Source organism: Hyperoodon ampullatus (assembly GCF_949752795.1).
Source record: "Hyperoodon ampullatus genome assembly, chromosome: 7".
Taxonomy (NCBI): domain Eukaryota; kingdom Metazoa; phylum Chordata; class Mammalia; order Artiodactyla; family Ziphiidae; genus Hyperoodon; species Hyperoodon ampullatus.
Window position 1 is genome coordinate 25,794,563 of NC_136920.1, and position 21,027 is coordinate 25,815,589.

The following is a 21,027-nucleotide window of genomic DNA, read 5'->3' on the forward strand; positions in this document are numbered from 1 at the left end:
CTTCCTGTGCAACTGTCCCTGCAGTGTAAAACGAGACTTGTAAGAGCACAAAGATGCTCCCATCACTGGTGGGATGAATGGGAGCCATTTGTGGTTCAAAACCAATTACCAACATACCTGTGCCTGAATTAGAGTGTGTGCCCCTGAATATGTGGTCAGAATCCATTCCAGCTATCACAGCCACTTGCTCCTTTCCTTCAAGCAGTGCCACAGAGAAGTCACTATGGGCATAGAGGGCATAGTTAATGCCCATATTCTGAACTGACATCCCAGGGCCCTTGATACGAACCGGTGTCCATGGAATACTTACCTCTGTATTCCAACCACACCAAATGTGGAATCCTTAAACGCCCACCATATTTTGAGGTCCCATCAATATTCTCTCACCTTTTCTCATGTTATTAGGGCATGCATTCACTGCAGAAGCCACGACAGAAGCGGCTGTCCACTCTTTATATCACCATAGAGAAGAAAAGGGGGTTAAGGACCATTCACACCAACAGAAAGAATGAAACTGCAAGTTTATTTGAAAGTATAAAATTAAAAAAAAAACCTAATCAAAAAACAAAAAGCAACCACACACAACCTTTCCAGTTTACATCAACTTTGAATGTCACACACGATTTATTTACCACTTGCTTGCATTTTTTTAAAATGTCAATTTCAAAGTAGAAGGAGTTGAGGGCAGGTGATAACGATCATAGTTGAACGATTTTAATGCTAAAATAAAAAGGACTCGCTGATCTCGTTTGAGAGAAGAGAGCAGGGATGGTTTTCTGATTGGCATAGGTTTAGGCCATGTATAAAAAAACATCCTGGTTGGAATGAGTTAAAAAATAATGCTGGCCACTTATTTGCTATTTTGAGTAGGGAAAAAAACAAAACCAAAAACCCCTGCAGCTTTGGTGTCCTATTTGTATCTTTTTAAAAACAGCCATTTAAAAAAATCAAATCTATAATAAAAACATCCCTGTGTTTGTTTTAAAAAACAACATTAATAGGCTCTCCTTATGCTACTAAGGCCATTTGTCTTTCCTAAGATGCCTGGAAGCTGAAAAGCGCGTGAGATTAATTCACCACATGATTAATTAAAATTAGAATCCTTTCCTCTAAACAACTTCCAGAGCACCAGAAAGAAGTAGGGGACACCAGAGGGAGAAAAGAAGCCACTCTGGCTCACAGGAGATGAAATATTCAGCTAGAGTTCCTCACATACTCTGGCTGCCACCGAAAGTTCTTTCTTCACTGGATTACTCAGAAAATAACTCACGTTCTTTTAAAAATGAAAGATGTAGGCAATTCTTAACTTAAAAAAAAAAAAAAATCACCAAGTGGCTAGCTTTCCTGTAACACACTTTGAATTTTGTTTAAAAAAAAAAAGTCTACAGAATAGGATCATTGAATGCCACTTCCTCCCCCCTCCTGCAGGCTCCGTTTGAATAAGCATCAAAGAGGTTACTGACCACATGGAAAGCAGCTCTGCATGGGTGACAGCTGCCCGGACTGGCTCCACTTGGTTCCAGTTTTGTTCCCCCACAGCCATTAGTATGGTTTCTTGATGAATAACATCTACGTTTCCACCCACAACTTCCTGAGGGGCTTGGCACTGTGGCTCTCTGGGCACAGAGAAAGAGGAAAGCTACCATAAACACAGAGCCTATGAGCCGAGGGAGAAAAGTGTCCCTCTTTCTGCGTCCTTCAAGAACTCGATAAATAATAACTCAAAGTGCAAAAATGCACAGACGCCTGGCACACAGGTCAGTCTGGGGGAACTTTTTACTAGCGTGCTCAGCGGGACAAAGGCACGATCTCCTTTTGCATCTTTGCTTGGACCTCACTAATGGAAAAACAAACAAACAAAAGACAGCTTTCCTATACACATATAAATAGTCCCTTAACTAGAAGGGAAAAAACAAACACACTGTTTCAAATGCATTTCTAAGAGATTAAAAAAAAAAAAAAAAAAGAAAGTCCGAATGGCAAATCTTGACTCCAAACTATTATCCATCTCTCTCAGAGGAGAAACTATGGGATGCTCGGAGAGGCCCGAGCCTCACTCTGATTCCAGCCCTAACCCTAAATTGCAGCGCTGGAATCTGGGCCTTGGGAAGGGGGGTGAGTGCAGCCCAGGAATCCAGCCTCTCTCGGGGGAGGTACTGAATTAGGTTCTCACGTTGAGTTAGAACCTACAGTGTTCTCTAGTCCAAATGCACAGGTAAAATGACTTCTGAGTGTCAGGGGGACTTAGGGGGCGAGTGTTGAACCTGCATGAATGGGCAAGGCAGGCTGGGTGTGGCTTACAGGGACAAAGGGCCAGATCAGATTTCTGGGCAACTCAGGTTTAGTACTCATCCCTTGTTTACGGGCAGGTCACAGCTGGGAGGGAGACAATCCAGAAACCAGGGAAAGGACTGTGGACCAAAGCAGACCCAGGATCTTGGCAGCCTGTATTTTAGGAGCTGAGAACTCAGAAAAACTCATGGTGTGGCTCCCTGCCTGTTCTGGGATGAGGCTGATGATATATGATCCTGAGAAAGCTCTCAAAACGAGGATTCTCGAACAAGTTTTTAAATCCAGACTTCTGAAGGGCGTGACTCATGGCAACAGTGTTCTTTGGCCCCGACCCAGAGCAATGAACAGCCTAGTGCAAGGTGGGTTCTGATGCTCCCCTGGATTCTCTCCAGAGTGGCCATCCAATGACAGCCTCCTGGTAGGATCATCCAACCCAAACCTCCAAATGGAGCTCTAAGGAAGCAGCCCACAGAGCATTTGGTCCAGTGTCCTTTGCCCTTCTGAACTCCCCGTATGGCACAAACACTGCTTTCTCAAGGGCTACCTAAGTACCGCACTCTCCGGCCACCTACTCAGCAAGATTCCAGCAGTAACAGAATGATGCGGAGAGTAAGGCTGTGATCCTGGGTAACTGCCCAGAAAAGATGCACATACATCAGGGCAACTGAGAGGCCAGAACACTGCCAGGTCACCCTCCAAAGAACATCCCTGAAATCTGGGGAAGGAGGTGAACGGAGAGAGAGCTGACACCCCACATCACTCCTTGAGGCATCCTGAGGAGCTTCCCATGAGCACAAGTTGTTAGGATGGTGACAAGTCAGAGCAGATGAACCCATATGGACTTTGGAAGAGCTGGATTTTATACTTCTTCGGTGCCCTGGCTGGGTGCAGAGTCCCTAGGCTCCATGGTGGTGCCTTCCTGTGGGCCAGGCTGCCCCGGCCTGTGGCCCGTGTCTTCCATACTCAGGAGGCTGCTGGCTGCCTGGGAACTGGTGCTGTTGGCGCTGCCAGACCGGGAGCGGTAAGGGGGCAGGTCGGCTTGGTTCAGAGACTCGGTGTCTGAAGAGTAGGGTGGCGGAGGGAGGTCGTACCATGCGGGTCTGCGATGGAGAGAGCAGAATGGGGGGGTGGGGGGAAGGGGGGAGGGGAGGGGGAGGAGAAAGCATTAGGAGCCCAGGCACGGCAGGCAATGCCAACTTCTGCCCTTTCCTGAGCGGATGCTGACATCGGGAATGAGATTTTCCTTCCAAGGAGAAAGGCAATCCAAGGACTAGGAAAACCAGTGATTTGTAAGAAGACAAAAGGAACAGGTCAGCATGCTCCGCCTGGCTTGTGCCGACTGGACAGTGCCAAAACCACAACCTTTGGTAGGGAGAATTCTAAATACTCCTCAGCTCATCCTAGGTGGTTTGGAAGGGATTCACCTGGCCTGGTGTTTTGATAGAGCCCCTGACAGTCCACAGAACTGGGGGTCCTTATTGAAAGCCAACTCTTCCTGGCTGTGCGGACTTGGGTGAGAGCATATCCTCTCAAACCCTCGGTCTCCCCATCTATAGAAGGGAGTAATAATGACACCTTGCTTGCAGTGAAATAACTTAAAAGACATTTTATTTTCCAGCTCTCATTTATGGAAGGCTTACTACGAGTCAGGCACTGCGCCACCTACCTTACATCCCTTATTTAATGCTCACAAGAATTCTAGGAGAGAGCCATTACTTTCATGCCCCTTGTACTGGGGAGAAAACTGAGGCAAAGGGGCATTAAATGGCTTGCACAGGATCCCAAACAACTAGTAAGCAGCAGTACTAGTATTTGAACCCAGGAATTCTGTCTCCAGATGCAGCAGTTTTAACCTTGCTCTACAATGGATGGTCTAAATGAGTGAGGTCTTGTGTTCTTATGCTTATTTGCGAAGATGTCCTTAAGCACCGCTCCTTGGAGCTTTGTTTATCTTTTATGAGGAAGGAAAAGGAAGATTAAATAATACAAGAGCTGCCACCGGAGAGGGTTCAAGGAGCCCAGTTAGCCCGGGAACACTGCCTGCAAAATGCCTCGTGCCACACCTGGTGAGTCCTGGACTCAGTGGAAGAGGGACGCTGAGCAGGGTCCCTGCAGGGCAGGGGATGCTGAGAACCAAGGGGGACTCAGGTAGCTCTAGTTCCGGGACTTCAAAGCGGGTTCTTTGGGTACCTTGGAGGTCACCAAAGGAGAGAGGAAGGCTGAGCAGGCAGGAATGAGGTCCACTACCAGCTCCAACTACAGAACGCTGGGTTTTAACTTTACATTTTGGGGTTCCTTGTACAGCTCCACCTGTGATGAAGGTTCTACTGCTTAACAAAGCTTGAGAGTTCTCTACGCCACCTCCTTTATTTTATAGATGAAGCCAAGCAAAGTTAAAGAACTTATTTATTCACTCATTCGTTCACTCACTCACTCACTCATCCATTCATGCATTCAAATAGGAACCAAACCTCGAGTATATACTGGGCACTGTTCTGCGGTAGCAGGTGAGTGCCCAGAGCTGGTCAGGGTCCTGGACTTGTGTCCGTGTGACATTACCGGGGAGGACGAGGGATCTGAACTGGTCAGGATCCTAGCAGTATGTCTTCAGATGAGTAACTTAAAAATCTCAGTTTTCTCGTCTGTAAAACTGAGGCACATATAGAACCTCCCTCCATGAGTGGCTGTGAGGACTGAATGTGATGCTACACGTGAATCGTTTCGCAAAGACTCAGTAGAAGTCAAACGCTGCCTCCGCCTTTGCAGCTGCATGCAGGTTCCTGGCAAGACCAGGATCCCAGGCACGTGCACATGTATGCCCGCCCCTGCGTGGGATGACCTCCCTCCCCGAGCCTCTCTCACGCACCTTTGGTCCAGCAGGGCCTCTGAGTAGGAGGGTGGGGAGCCCACTTCCGACGCGTTCTGCTCGGCTTGGCTGGCCACGTACTGGATGCCATTGTTGACGTTGTAGGTGACGTTGCAGCGGTGAGGGTGGTCCAGGACCACCAGGCGGGAGAGCAGCACAGGGTGCTGCAGCCGGTGCACGGGCAGCGTCATGAGGTTGTTGCGCTTCCGCTGGTGGTGTAGGACCAGAGCCAGCAGGGCCACGACCAGCACAAAGATGACGGAGCTGCCGATGATGGCATAGGTGATGCTGGGATAGTACACGAGCTGGTTCTCCGAGGTCACGAACACCTGCCCGCTGCCTGGTTCTGAGAAGCCCCAGAGGTGAGAGAAAAGGAGAGAGGTTACCAAGTCGGCGCACCCATCTGCCGTGAAGTCAGTCCCAGGACGGGAGTGCAAGCGTTCGCAGGAGCACGGTTCACGATAGCCACAAAGTGGAAAGCACCCCAATGTCCATGGGTCGGTGAACGGATAAACAAAATGTGGGCTGCCCATACAACGGAATATAATCTGTCCATAAAAAGTACCGGTGCATGCTACAACATGGATGAGCCTCAAAAACGTGCTAAGTGGGCTTCCCTGGTGGCGCAGTGGTTGAGAGTCGACCTGTCAATGCAGGGGACGCGGGTTCAAGCCCTGGTCTGGGAAGATCCCACATGCCGCGGAGCAACTGGGCCCATGGGCCACAACTACTGAGCCTGCGCGTCTGGAGCCTGTGCTCCGCAACAAGAGAGGCCACGACTGTGAAAGGCCCGCGCACGGCGATGAAGAGTGGCCTCCGCTCGCCGCAACTAGAGAAAGCCCTCGCACAGAAATGAAGACCCAGCACAGCCAAAATTAAATAAATAAATAAAATTCAAACAAAAAAACAAAAAAACGTGCTAAGCAAGATAAGCCAGACACAAGAGACCACATAGTGTATGATTCCACTTATATGTGTCCAGGAAAGGCAAATTTATAGAGATAAAAAGTCGATTAATTATTGCCAGGGGCTGGGGGTGGGAATGGGGATTCACTGGTGATGAGCATCACGGATCTTGCTGGGGTGATGGGAATGTTCTAAAACTGGATGTGGTGATGGCTGTGCAAATTGATACATTTACTAAAACTCATTGAGTTGTACAGTTAAAACGTGCAAATTTTATGTCATGTAAATTATACCTCAATAAAGTTGTTAAAAAAAATCAGCCCCGGGAAATATAATATCCAGGGAACAGGAGTGATAGCTCCAGTGACAGAAATCCGTTTTTCTCTGGAAATTTATCATATCACATATGTGAGGAACACTGGCCAGTGTGTCTGGGGTTCCTTATGTGGGCAAAGTATTTATTTAATGCCCAGCCTTTGCCAAGCTTTCAAGATGGAGAGCCAGCAGAGCACAGGCTGAAATCATGGACTCTGGAGCCAGACTAGGTTCAAATTCAAGCTATTCAGCTGACTGGCTGTGTGCCCTCTGGGAAATGGTCAACCTCTCTGTGCTGTAATTTCCTCATCTGTGAAATGGGGATGGCATTAGTCCCCACCTCACTGGGCTTTCGTGAGCAAGAAATGAGTGAATAATTATCAAGCACTTAGAACAGCAGCTGACACACTGCGGGGGTTCAAGACATACAAATATGTGCTTTATCACAGCTACTTGCCTCACAGCAACTCCGCGAAGTAGGTGCTGTAACTGCCTTCTTTTTTTTTTTTTTTTTTTTTTTTTAAATTCTTATTTATTTATTTATGGCTGTGTTGGGTGTTCGTTGCAGTGTGCGGGCTTCTTACTGTGGTGGCTTCTCTTGTTGCAGAGCACGGGCTGTAGGTGCGCAGGCTTTAGTAGCTGTGGCTCGCAGGCTCAGTAGTTGCGGCGCACAGGCTTAGTTGCTCTGCGGCATGTGGGATCTTCCCGGACCAGGGCTTGAACCTGTGTCCCCTGCATTGGCAGGTGGATTCTTAACCACTGCGCCACCAGGGAAGTCCCCTGCCTTCTTTTTAAGATGAGGAAAGGGAAGCTTGGAGAGCTTGGGTCCCTTGACCAGGGTCACAGGGTTAGGAGGTAAGGGGCTGTGCCTGATTTGAGCCCTGTGGTCTGACTTCAGAGCCTTCTTGCCTCTGACACTCTGCCCGGCAGCCCCCTACCAAGACCAGCTAGGCAATTGGCAGGCATTTCCTCAGAGGCCCTAGGACGAAGGCCTGGTACACGCCCCAGCCCTGCAGGCTGCCAGTCCCCTCCTCTCCCCATGTACTAAGGAGCCACACTTCAAAAACTCAGTGGGAGAGGCTTCCCCGTCAGCAGGACACACCTGGCAATGGTGGCCAGGCCCAGGCTGGCACAGGACACCAGAGTGGCCCCTCCTCGTAGAAAGTGGGGGACGCCTCTTCTTTGCAGAAGATCCACAACTACCCACAGCTGTGGCCCAGCTGCAAAAATAATCTAAATGCAGCCTAAGTGAGCAAGTCTGCGACCACACCCTGTGCCCGTTCAACCTCTGAAGCCGTGAAGAGGTTTTAGTGGGTTCACAGTGGCCAATGTGTAGACGGGAAGTGGCAGCACCGTCCACTGGCTGCTCGGGTCCCGGGCACCTCATCACTAGATTGCACGTGCTCTGTTCATCATGGATCTCCAGTGAGTAGGATGGTGTCTGGCACAGAGTCGACACCCAATAAATGCATCCAACTCAACGAAAAAAATACCTGTGTATTCACACACCCTGGTAAGGTAGGTGCTATTATTAGTTTATTATTCCTGTTTTTCAGATGAGCAAATTGACTCAGAGGTGAATTAAGTTGTCTAAGTGCACAGAAGAACTAAGCAGGGGAGTCAGAACGAGAAGCCAGCTATTTCTCCTTCAAAAGTCCACGTGCTGTGCAACACACCATCTCCCCTCGCTTCCCGACACAAACAGTTCCTGATTCCCCACATCATCCTAATCTGACACAAAGAAAGATCTTCACCCTCAAGCTCCAGGCTGCGTTCATTTGCGTTCCAGTCACACTCAGACATGGACTAAAGGCTATGAAGATTCTCCAAGTTCCTGTTGGTCACTGTTTCAATGATGAACTGTATAGAAAGAAGCAAGCAAGATCCCAGAGGAGAGGCAGAAGCGTGCTGCAGACGGTTACGGGGGAAAGGCAGTTCTGGATTTTTCTGGAGACAATGAGCTGTCACCCAGAGGTTCTGCGGGAGTTCTGTCTGCTCTCAGCTTAGATAATTAAAAGCTGGGCGGGAGCTTCTGGGTGCGTGTGTGTGTGTGTGTGTATGTGTGTGTGTATGTTTCAGATTTCAGGCCTAAAAGAGAAGAGCCTCTTTATTTCATCTCTAGCACAGAGCTGAAGGGTCGAATTCTGGGGCCATCACTGCTAGCTGCTGCTCAAGCAAGTTACTTAACTTTGGGCCTCTCACTGTTGTGGCCTCTCCCGTTGCGGAGCACAGGCTCCGGAAGCGCAGGCTCAGCGGCCATGGCTCACGGGCCCAGCCGCTCCGCGGAATGTGGGATCTTCCCGGACCGGGGCACGAACCCGCGTCCCCTGCATTGGCAGGCAGACTCTCCACCACTGCGCCACCAGGGAAGCCCCAAGGCTGCCTCATCTTTAAAATGGCAGTGGTGCTGCGTAAATAGCAGTAGCTATCTCCTTGGATTATTGGCAGCGTAAAATACAACATACACACTAAGTGCTGAGAGCAAAGTGCCTGGCGAGGGTCTGTACTCCGTTAATGCTGTTCCTCCCTCCTTCCCTCCCATCCTACCTTCCTTCCTTTGTTTCTATTTCTTTTATTGAGGTAACACTGGTTTATAACACTATGTATGTTTCATGTGTACAACATTGTATTTCGGCTTCTACATACACTGCAGTGTGCTCGCCACCAAAAATTGTTTCCACCTGTCACCACGCGGTTGCTCCCCTTTACCCATTTGCCCTCTTCCCACACCCCCGCCCCGCTGGTAACCACTACTTTGTTCCCTGCATCTACATATTTTGTTTGGTTTGGTCTGTTCACTTATTTTGTTTGTATTTTATATTCCACATATGAGTGAAATCATACAGTATTTGTCTTTCTCCATCTGATATCTGACTTAGCACAGTACACATCCATGTTGTAGCAAATGGCGAGATTTCATCTTTTTTAATGGCTGAGCAATATTCCTGTGTGTGTGTGTGTGTATACACACATATACCATATCTTCTTTATCCATTCTTTCATCTGTCAATGGATTGTTTCCATATCTTCGCTACTGTAAGTAGTGCTTCAATGAACATAGGGGGTGCATATATCTTTCTGAACTAGTGTTTTTGTTTTCTTTGGATAAATACCCAGAAGTGGAATTGCTGGACCACATGGTATTTCTATTTTTAAATTTTTGAGGAGCCTCCATTCTGTTTTCCACAGTGATGTACCGACTTGTGTTCCCACTGACAGTACATAAGGATTCCCTTTTCTTTTTTTATTGTGGTAAAATACATATGCAACATAAAGTTTGCAATTTTAACCAGTTTTAGGTGAGCAGCTCAGCAGCATGAAGTACATTCACATTGTTGTGGAACTACCACCGCTTTCCACCTCCAGGAATTTTCCATCATCCCAAACTAATGATGTGAATTCTTAGCGTTCACATTCTTTCCTTTATCCTCTGGACCAGAGGGAGAGGCTGGGAGAATCCCCTTTTGGGAGGTAGAGTCGGATAGAGGATAAGAACTGAATGAGTTTCTTTCCAGCGAGATGTACTTCTTAAAAGAAAAATGTGGATGGATTTTCGCATGGAAAACAAATGGGTCCAGAGATTTTAAAACACTGACTTCCATGTAACCACTTGAGGTTTTAAGAATCCAAGAGGGAGCTCTTAGTGAATGGAATGTAAAATGCTTGCAGGCGAGAATCGGTGATCACGTTCGCTTGAGAAATTATGATGTTACATAACTGGTCTCTTTTCTGCTCTGGTCTCTTTTCTGCTCTGTGGGTAAAATGTCATCTTGTATTAATTCATTATCTAGACCTGGTCTCTTTTCTGCTCTGTGGGTAAAATGTCATCTTGTATTAATTCATTATCTAGACTCACTTTTCTTAAGAGCTTGATGAGCCCGCTGGCCAAATTACTAATATCAGAGTTGCATGGGACCTGAGTTCCAAGTGCATAATCCATGGATAATGAAGTTTCCATTTATTCCGGCTGTCCCTCAAACTAATGCCCTCACACTCCACTGTCAAACAGCTTGAACTCCCGTCCTGTATCTGCAGCTTCTACTGCATTAATTCCAGGCAATCTGGTTACCACCAGGGACCACAGTGCTCTCAGAGCTTCCAGGAGCTCTGGCTGCTGCCCGTGGCGGAGCAGGCTGGGCTCCAGGGCTGCTCATCACCTCAGTCATCCCAGATCTGTGGAGTTATCACGACAGTTTTTGTTTGTTTGTTTGTTTGGTTTTTTGCGGTACGCGGGCCTCTCACTGTTGTGGCCTCTCCCGTTGCGGAGCACAGGCTCCGGACGCGCAGGCTCAGCGGCCATGGCTCACGGGCCCAGCCGCTCCGCGGCATGTGGGATCTTCCCAGACCGGGGCACGAACCCGTGTCCCCTGCATCGGCAGGCGGACTCTCAACCACTGCGCCACCAGGGAAGCCCTATCACAACAGTTTTTGAGCAGATGGTGAACATCCTGAGGAGGACGGCCTTCTTCTAATTCACACAGAGGTGCTATCTGGACTGAGAGAAGGACTAAACCAACTGACACCTGTGACTTGGGGTTCCTTTGCTTTTAAAAGATCCCCTCCTCCAGATGCAAATTACATTTCCTACAGGATACGATTATTCACCTCTCAGACTGGGCAAAGGCGAAGTCTGAGTTCACATTTTGCTGGCCAGGACTTGGGAAAACAGGTATAATTATTCACGCATGGTTGGTGGGAGGGTAAATTGGTATAACCCAGGGTGGTGACGGGGTTAACAATATAGATCAAAATAACAAACATACATTAACAATACATATCAAAATAGAAAAAGTACATATCCTTTGACCCAGCCATTCCACTCTTAGGAATCTAACAGATATATATACTCACACAAATGAGAAGTAACTCTTTAATACAAGTATTCATGGAAGCATTGTTCGCAATAGCACATATATCAGGAAAGATCTAAATGTCCATCAATTGCAGCCTGGCTAAATAAATGATGGTGCATCCAGACAGTACCACACCTATTTAAGAAACTAGGGCAGCTCTACATATACTGATGTGAAACAGTCTGAAAGATATCGTGATGAGCTGAACAACAACAACAAAAAGTCCAGTAGAGAATGTTCTGAGTATTTCTAGAAGGACACACAGACCTGGTATGACTGGAAGAGAAGAGAGGCAAGAGGGAGACGTATTTTTCATTGTTTACTCTTTTCTACTTTGTATTATTTATACTGTTTTATCCAGTCAAAAAATAAGCATCTTGTCTCTTCCTCTGGCTTTGCCCAGGCTGATGTGAGTAGAGGTTTCATTACTGTTTTCCTTCCTTCTCTCCCTGTAGTGTGAGGGCTCCTGGGGGAATTTCACTGCCACTCACTCACTCGGACCCCTCCCTGAGTCCAGAATTCCTGTTCTAGAAGGTTCACTGCCCTGTTCAAACGGATGCCTTACCATTCTCCTGAAAGCTCAACTTCCTCTTTAAAAAAATTTATTTAAAAAGTTTGTTTTTAAAATTAACTTTTCTCCAGAGTAAATATTTTTAAAAGTCAGGTTTAGTGAGGTATAATCGATACACAATAAAACGTACCCTTCTAAAATGTACAATTAGATGAGTTGTAACCAAATGTAACAATTGCATAAGCACCACCACAAGCAAGATATCAAACATTTCCATCCCTCCCGTCATTTACAGCCACTTGGGAATCACTGATCTCTTTTCTGTCCAAATAGATTCATCTTTTCCAGAAAGTCAGGTAAGGGAATCATTTAGTAAGTAGCCTATTGTGTGTGGTTTCTTCCACTTGGCATAATGCTTCTGAGGTGCACCAAGGTTTCTCTGAGTATTGCTATTTCATTCTTTTAGACCATTGAGCAGTATTCATTGTTTGGATGCAACACAATTTGTTTTTCCGTCCACCAGTTAAGGGAGGGAAGTGGTTGTTTCCAGTTTCTGGAATGCATATCTTTGTGCTGACATATATTTTCCTATTTTGGCGGGTATATACCTAGGGGCAGGCTGCTGGGTCATATGGGAAGTGTATGCTTAGTTTATAAAAAACTATCACACTGTGTTTCAAGGTGGCTATAGCACTTGGCCTTCTCCCAGTTGCTCTGCATCCTCATAGCATGTAACACAGCCAGCCTTTTCAAGTTCAGCCATGCTCACAGGTGCAAAGTGGTATCTCACTGAGGTTTTAAGTTGCATTTCCCAATGACTAATGATGTCGAGTATCTGTTCATGTGCTGATTTGCCATCTGTGTATCTTCTTTGGTGAAACACCTATTTAAATCTCTTGCCCATTTTAGAATTGGGTTGTCTGACTACTTATTATTGAGTAGTAAGAGTCCTTTAGATGTTCTGGGAGACAAGTTCTTTTCCAGATGTGTGTCTTGCAAATATTTTCTCCCAGACTGTGGCTTGGCTTTTCATCTACTTTACTGTGTCTTTTTGAAGATAAGTGTTCAAATTTTTTTATGAAGTCCGTTGTATTAATTATTTCTCTCGTGTTCTGTGTTTTTTGTATTCTATCCAAGAAATCTTTGCCTGGGAGACGTTTTGTAGCTTTAGCTCTTACATTTATAACTATGATCCATTGCAAGTTAATTTCTGTTTATGGTACAAGGTGAAGTTCAATGTCCTTTTTCCCCATCCCTCTGGATATCCAATTGTTCCAGTACCATTTGTTGAAAAGCCTATCCTTTTTTATTGAATTACCTCGGCACCTTTGTTGAAAATCAATTGCGCACACAAGGCTGCGTCTATTTCTAAATGATCTATTCTGTTTGATTGAGCTACATGCCAATCCTTATGCCAGTAATTGTGTTGAGAACTACAGCTTTATAGCAAGTCTCAAAATCAGGTAGTGTGAGTCCTGCATGCTCTCTTTTCTTCCAAATTGAATTTTTCTGATTACAAAAATATTTTAGAATTAAAATTTAAAGTAATATAGAAATGTTCATTACAGACAACCTCTCCCTCCCCCCTTACTCCTACTAGAAGAATAATAGTTCACAGTTTGGTGTATACTAGGGGTTGGCAAATTTTCTGTCAAGGGTCAGATAGTAAATATTTTATGATCTGTGTGCCATACAGTTTCAGCTACAACCACTCAACTCTGCCTCTGTAGTGCAAAAGCAGTTACAAATAGTACGTCAATGAATGAGTGTACTTGTGTCCCAAACTTGATTTAAAAAGACAGCCCGCCAGACCAACCACTGAGAAACTATCATTTCATAGATTTCTCCAAGTCATTCTTTATCTTCTGTTTATTTTGAGAATTATGTTTGTATTACATGCATGTAGGTGACCATGCATTAGATTTTAACAAGGAAAAAATTTTTAGGAATGTATTAACTTCAGATTAATAATCCTTCAGGAAGAGATAATAGTTCTTAAAACTTCCAGCTAAGGCCGAGAAAACAATTATTACATTTTACAATTGATTTCATTGTAAGTGTTCTTTTAATTCAGTTTCAGGAAGACCTTATTTCTTGACATCTTTTATGTGTAAAAAATGCCTGAATATCTTCATTAAGCCTGAATAACCATGTAACTATACATAATTTTCATAGATCAAAAGTTATTTTAAAACATCATCTAGGGCTTCCCTGGTGGCGCAGTGGTGGAGAGCCCGCCTGCCGATGCAGGGGACACGGGTTCATGCCCCGGTCCGGGAAGATCCCACATGCCGCGGAGCGGCTGGGCCCGTGAGCCATGGCCGCTGAGCACGCGCGTCCGGAGCCTGTGCTCCGCAATGGGAGAGGCCATAACAGTGAGAGGCCCGCGTACCACAAAAAAAAAAAAAAAAGAACATCATCTAGATATTGCTTCAAAAACTGAGGGGTCAAATAAAATGCAAGATTAAAAAAACAAAACCAAACAAACAAAAAACAGGCAGCAGATCAGATTCAACCCACTGGCCGTAGTTTGCTGACCCGCTAAGTATAGATCCCTCAAAGCTCTTCTTTGTGTACGTACACACGTGCTTTTCTTCATGCTGTACAGACATTTCTACAAATGGACGTCTTCCTCGCTCACGCACACCTTTGTGAAGAAGGAGCTATGTAATATCCCATTATACAGGCACATCACAATTTCACCAATTCCCTACTGATGTACATTTTGGTTGCTTTTTTTTTTGGCGCTCTGACAAACAATGCCACAACAACATTCAGGCAGACCAACCAGACCATGAGAGCCATGAGGGGAGGGCCAGCCTTGCTGGTCTACTTCTATACTCAGTGCCCAATCCAGAGGTTGAGTAAATTAGTCTGTGGTCACTGGTGCAACGATTTCTTAGGATGGACTGCGTTTCCCTGGCCATCTAGTCTCCAGGGCTGTCTTGAACGCTCTCCTTTTCTCTGTCCACACTGAGCCACCAAGCGTGGTCGATTGCTGCTGTGCAGTGCTTCTCTAGACTCTGCTTCTGGTCTCCATCAGGCCCAGGCCAGGAAGAGAAACCTCGCTGTGGTCTTACTGTCTTTAGTCTCTTGGTCCTCTAACCCTTCTGCAATACTCTCATCAGATTGAACACGACCCAGCTCTGTCGCTGTGTCATTCTGATAAAATTCTTCACATCCAGGACCCTGAATGGCTCACATCACCCTCCCCAGCCATGCCTTCAGACTCTGCAGCCTTCCCCACCTTGGTTTCCCAGTACCAACCCCGGAGGATGTGGGGAGAGAAGTCCAGAGTTGGGAGTGTTGCATTGTCATTTGCTTTGTGACCTGTGGCCCACTCCTGATTTGAAAGAAATAATAATACAAATAATACTCACAACCACCATCCATGTTTGCTGTGAACTCAAAAACAGAGTCATAATCATAATGATTATCATTGCAGCTCTCATCCTATCAGCAATATCTTATGTGTTTACACATACGACCTCTGATTTTGTAATCCTTAAACTATCTGCAGTGAGTTGAATGGTGTCCCCCCAAAAGATATGTCTACTAGGAACCTCAGAATGTGACCTTCTTTGAAATAAGGATCTCTGAAGATATAATTAAGGTAAAGATCTTGAGATGAATTAGGGTGGACTCTCAGAGTGTCCTTATGAGGGACAGAAAAGGGGAAGACCCAGAAACAGACAAGGGAAAAGGCCATATGGAGATGGAAACAGAGACTGGAATCTTGCAGCCCCCAAGCCAAGGAACACTAAGAATTGCAGGCAGCCAGCAGAAGCGAGGAGAGAGACGTGATGCTCCCTCAGAGCCTCCACAAAGAACCAACCCTGACAGTACCTGCATTTTGGACTTCTGGTCTCCAGAATTGTGAGATGATAAATTTCTGTTGTTTTAAGCCACTGAGGTAGTAGCAATTTGTTTTGGTAGCCCTGGGACCCAAAGACACCATCCTGTGAAGTAGACCATTATTTTACAGAGGAGGAAATGGGGGAGCAGGGAGGTTAAGTCACTTGCCCGAGTCCTCCGTGCACCTGGGTTGTGATCGATAGCTTTGTTAGAGCTAATCAGAGAGGGAACAGGGAGAAACCCAGCTAGTCTGGTTCCAGAATCCCTGCTCTTTACATATGACTTTCTTTCATATTTACCCCTGTCTCCCACCATGAAGAGGAGTTCCTGGTGGGCAAAGGCTGGGCTCTCCCCTTCTTGGAGCCCTACTCAGGGCCAAATGAAGCCTTGTAAATACAGTAGGTATTCCACACGTATTTTTTGATATCTGTAAACTGACTTTGAAACACAGTAATTCACAATCTCTCCATTTACGGAAAGAGTCAAACATTGAATAAGAAGACGAGGGCAGGGCTTCCCTGGTGGAGCAGTGGTTGAGAGTCCGCCTGCCGATGCAGGGGACACGGGTTCGTGCCCTGATCCGGGAAGATCCCACATGCCGCGGAGCGGCTGGGCCCGTGAGCCATGGCCGCTGGGCCTGCGTGTCTGGAGCCTGTGCTCCGCGACGGGAGAGGCCACAACAGTGAGAGGCCCGCGTACCGCAAAACAAAACAAAAAAAAGATGAGGGCAACCTTGAAGCTGAGCCACGAGAACTGGGCCCCCTACTGCTAATCTTTGTCCTGTATGCATGATCTCACTTCAACCTTACGACAACCCTTTTTTTTACAGATGGGGAAACCGAAGCCCAGAGAGGTTAAGTAATTTACTGAAGGTCACAAAGCAAACAAGTGGTACAACTAGTATTTGTGCCCAGGAGTCTGATGGCAGAAGTCACCACCCTGTCCCAGGTAGGTCTATATGCCCTCCCCTCCCCTTTCCCGCTTGTCCTGTCCAGTTGTCACCGACCTTATCTCTCTTGGATAAGTGATAAGTCATTGCTTATCGAAGCAATGAGCAATGATCAGCAATGGAATCATTGCTCCAATAACTCCAATGACTCTGATCAATATATTCTGAAATGTCTTCTGTGAGATGTAAGAGGTATTTCATGACAAAGTGTACCTTGGTCAAAGAGGTATGAGAAAAAGTGGATTAGACAAATTAAACCACTTTCTTTGTAGCTGTTCAGAGTGCAGGCTCTGGAACCAAACTGTCCAGATTCAATCCTCGGCTTTGCTGGCTGTGTGACCTAGGACAAGTTACTCTACCTCCTGTGCCTCAAAATCCTCATCTGTGAAACGGGATAATAGTAGAGTTCACCTCACAGGGTTGTTTTATGGATAAAAAGAGAAAATACATTAAAAAAAAGAGTTTAGAACTTTGGCCCATAGTAAATACTCAACAAAGCCTAGATATTAATAGCTATCATTATGGGACTTTTCAGAGCCTTTACCAGGTAAATGTATACTGTGATGCTTCCTGAGATGATGTGGCTATTTCACCAACCCTGGTGCTTTGCTGAGATGGACAGAACATACATCTCATTGCGGAAGTTGTCTTTCCATAGGTCACGGGGCATCCCTGGCCTTTGGGTAAGCTGTTGGAGGAAGCTCTGCGGCTGTCACTGCTAACTTAAAAGGCAGGAGGTGAGGGGCGACTGCCTAGCGCCCCTCCTCCTCTGTGCAGCACAGGCACCTGCCTCCCAGGCCACACCCAATTCTGGGTCAGCATCCCCATCACTGACTGAAGTCGGCCAAGCACCAGGAGCCCCAGACTGTGCAGCAGCTCCTGCGTGTGAAATGAGAGATTCCATCCATTGCGAGGGTTGTCAACACCCTGCCATCCTGACATCTGACAAAACCCAGCAGGCAGGAGCTGATCCTGTTCAAATGTGCAAAGAGCCCAAGGCTGCCCGGGGTCTGTTCTGCGGATCCTCGAGTTCACTGTGGCCCCTGCATAATCAGTTCCTCAGTGCTACGTCAGTCTGGTAAACCTTATTACCCAGGGAAATGCTGAGTGTGCACACTTGGAGCTTCTGAGTGCAGAAAAGTTTCTGAATAATTTAGGGGAAAGGGCTGGCAATAGAAGCATTACTCCCCGAGGGGGAGTTTTATTGACCATGAACAAATTCATGGCTTCTGGAGATTTCAGAAAATCTAACACAATGATCTGGTCCCCTGCACCCCAGGGAAGGGCTATTCGTTCTGCACACACTGGGGTCTTGTGTTTCGGTCCCAGCGCTGACAGGACAGAGTCCTCAAAGGGGAGCTCAGGATACATCTGATCCCAAGCAGGACCCTGACCACCAGCCCCAGTCCTAATGCCCACGTCTGGTACCCTCCACCGCTGCCACCCTTGTCCCAGCCACGTCACCTCTGCCCTGCCCCCACTCTTGCTCTCCAGTCTCCTTGCCCTTGGCTGCAGGGTGCTCTTTCTAAAACCTTAAATTCATTCGCTCATGTCACTCCTCTGCTCAAAACCCCCCAGTGGCTTCCCACAAAGTCCTCACCATATCCTCCCCAGTCCTAAATAATCTTGCCTCTGATACCACTCCGACCTTCACTCCTGCCCCTCTCTGTCTCCTTCTGCTGAAGACCCACCGGCCTTCCTGCTGTGGTTTCAGGACATACCAAGCACGTGCCTGCCCCAGGGCCTTTGCCCTTGCTGTGTCCTCTGCCTGGGCATCTGCATCACTCACACCCTATCCCACTCAAGTCTCTGCTCCTAGGTCAGTGTCATGGGGCGGCTTCCTGGGCCACTGTCATCCCTCCCCACCCCCTACCCTGCTTTATCTGTCTTCACAGCACTGGTGACCACCTGTCATTGTTCAGTGTATTTGTACCAAATCATCTCTTTCCTACTGGAATGTAAGTCTGTGTGGGCACACCCGGATTCCGCTCACTCATTGCTGTATCCCCGACACCCAATGTGGTGCTCTGGAAGGACATGTTGGAGGAAGTGGGCAGAGCCTACAGAGCCCTGTGGCTCTGTAAGTCTCGGTCTCAGTGCATTGCAGACCGCCAGAAGCAGTTGCATCTTTCACGTGAGACTAAGCGCCCTATGCACCAAGTGCTTCACGGTTATGATCTCAGTTAACTCCACAGGTGAGAAGCAAGGTCACTTGCCCCATGTCACACAGCAAGGAAGTGAGAGCTGAGATGTGAGCCCAGGTTCGTACAGTCACACCCAGAGCTATACAAGGTGCGAGGACAGGTGCCACTCAACAAGTCTGTTGAGGCAATCTGCTCTGTGCAATGTGCAACCTCCCCCAGGGCTGAAATAGTCACATTGTTATTGGATGGGCAGCTGGCTGAGCTTGGGATTGCAGAGAAGACCCACAATTGTTGTAAAAAACAAACAAACAAAAAAACCACAGGTGGCGTATGTGATGGTCAGCCTACATATGGAAGTTTGATGGACGGGCTCAGAGTTCTGGTTCAGCCACAGACCCCATGAATGACGCTGGCCAATTTCCTACACCTTTCTTTTTTTTTTTTCTTTTTAAAAGGTTTATCTGAACCAGGTCTTTCTCTCTCTTTTTTTTTTAAATTTTTATTATTTATTTTATTTTTGGCTGCGTTGGGTCTTTGTTGCTGCGTGCAGGTTTTCTCTAGTTGCAGTGAGCGGGGGCTACTCTTCGTTGCGGTGCGCAGGCTTCTTATCATGGTAGCTTCGCTTGTTGCGGAGCCCAGGCTCTAGGCGCGCGGGCTTCAGTAGTTGTGGCACACGGGCTCAGTAGTTGTGGCTGGCGGGCTCTAGAGCGCAGGCTCAGTAGTTGTGGCGCACGGACTTAGTTGCTCCATGGCATGTGGGATCTTCCCGGACCAGGGCTCGAGCCCGTGTCCCCCGCACTGGCAGGCGGATTAGTAACCACTTGCGCCACCAGGGAAGTCCCTCCTGCACCTTTCTAAGCCTCATCTGTAATGTCAGTATTAAAAACCTGCCCCACCACAGAGTTGATAAGAACATTAAAAACCGCTGTTTTAAATCCAAGCCAAGTGAACCAGTTGTGAGCTGGATGCTCTGACTTCCTCTTGTCTGTGCAAAGACTCTGATCCCTTCACGCCTGAGCTGACTGGCGGATAAGAGGAAATGATGCCCAGAGAGAAGTAGGCAGAATAGCCAGGATTTTAGGATAATGGAGGCTGAAGCCTTCCAAGGTTTGTGCTGAGAGTTAAGGAGGGATGTCTGGCTGGGGGCATGTTCATTTATCACTCAGAGCCCAGATAGATGGTTGGACCTTGTGCTTACGGCTGGGGATGCCAGAACCAAAACAGCAGAGACCTGACCCTGGGGATGCTCACGTGGGACAGGCCCTGGGGCCCCACTTCTCTCCAGGTTCCCCCAGGATCACCTCTACCAGCCTGCAGCCACGTCGTCTCAAGCAGGGAAGCGTCCAGGAACTGTCTTGGCCATCGTAAGCCAAGGGCCTCCCTATATCCACCTGGACTTTTCCTTGTTTTTTAAAAAACATCCCATGGGGCTGTTGTGCCTTTGTGGATCTCCATTCCAAGCACATCTCCTGTCCCAATTTAGATGCGGATTGAAAAAGTTTAATTTAAAGGGCAGACTGGCAAATGACTGAATCAAAAGAGAACCACAAAAACCCCACTGAACCACTGTCATGGCAACGCAAGTTTCTAAAATTAACCGAAAGGAGGGTGATGGGAAAATCCTCGCGGCCAGCCTGCCCAGAGTCAGACGGACCACAGCAGGAGGCATCCTGGCCTGGAGCCAGAGGAAAATTAGAGAGGGGATCCATCTGCCAGGAGGGAACTAGGGCTCTAAGACCATTGAGGGCCAAGAGACAAGCGCCTTAAGATTACATTCAAAACGGGAAAGAGGAAAAAAAAGAGAAAGTTCTAAGACTGGAGATAGAATGAGTGGATATCTCCCTGGGAACGCTAGTGGTTCTTATTCCAAGAGACCCCAGGGGCTCTTGTCCTCCCCACCTCTCACATTTGCCCACCCTTGGGCAAAGGGGACAGGAAATGTCCCTAAAAGGCCCTGCATTTTCAACAAACGCTATTGAGCCAGCCAACTGTTACCAGTAGCCCCTAATTTACAAGCTGCTCACCGCGAGGAGGGCGGCTTAGTAGGGAGGAAAGCCCCCCTGTGATCCAGAGCTCTCAGAAGCCTGCCAAGAGCTGCTGTGCATGCTCAGAGTTCGTTCTCTGGCTCTGATGAGGAAGAACACCAATGATCAGCCAGCGAATGAGGTGGTGATGAATGGCCTCTGCTAAGAAGCCAGCCCAGGGCAGTATCACACAATTAGCTGGACGGTAAGGAACTTAATTGGCTATTTAAGGTGGAAAAGGGATTTAAAAAAAAAAAAAAAAAGAAATTCAGATTGCTACCAAAACTCAGTGATAAGGTAATTGGGAGCTGT

At 47.2% G+C, this 21,027-nt stretch overlaps 1 protein-coding gene across 3 annotated transcripts in view; it reads right to left on the bottom strand.

Annotated features, from left to right (window-relative positions):
• Window positions 1-3,151: 3,151 nt before the first annotated feature.
• The window catches only part of LDLRAD3 (low density lipoprotein receptor class A domain containing 3), a gene marked incomplete at both ends in the record, with an annotated part of 261,319 nt that continues 243,443 nt past the window's right edge, over window positions 3,152-21,027 (bottom strand). For all 3 annotated transcript variants that reach the window (XM_079708560.1, XM_079708559.1, XM_079708558.1), the window contains 2 exons: window positions 3,152-3,392; window positions 5,159-5,504. In XM_079708560.1, the coding sequence (XP_079564686.1) occupies window positions 3,152-3,392; window positions 5,159-5,504 (587 nt within the window). The remainder of the gene's footprint in view (window positions 3,393-5,158; window positions 5,505-21,027) is intronic.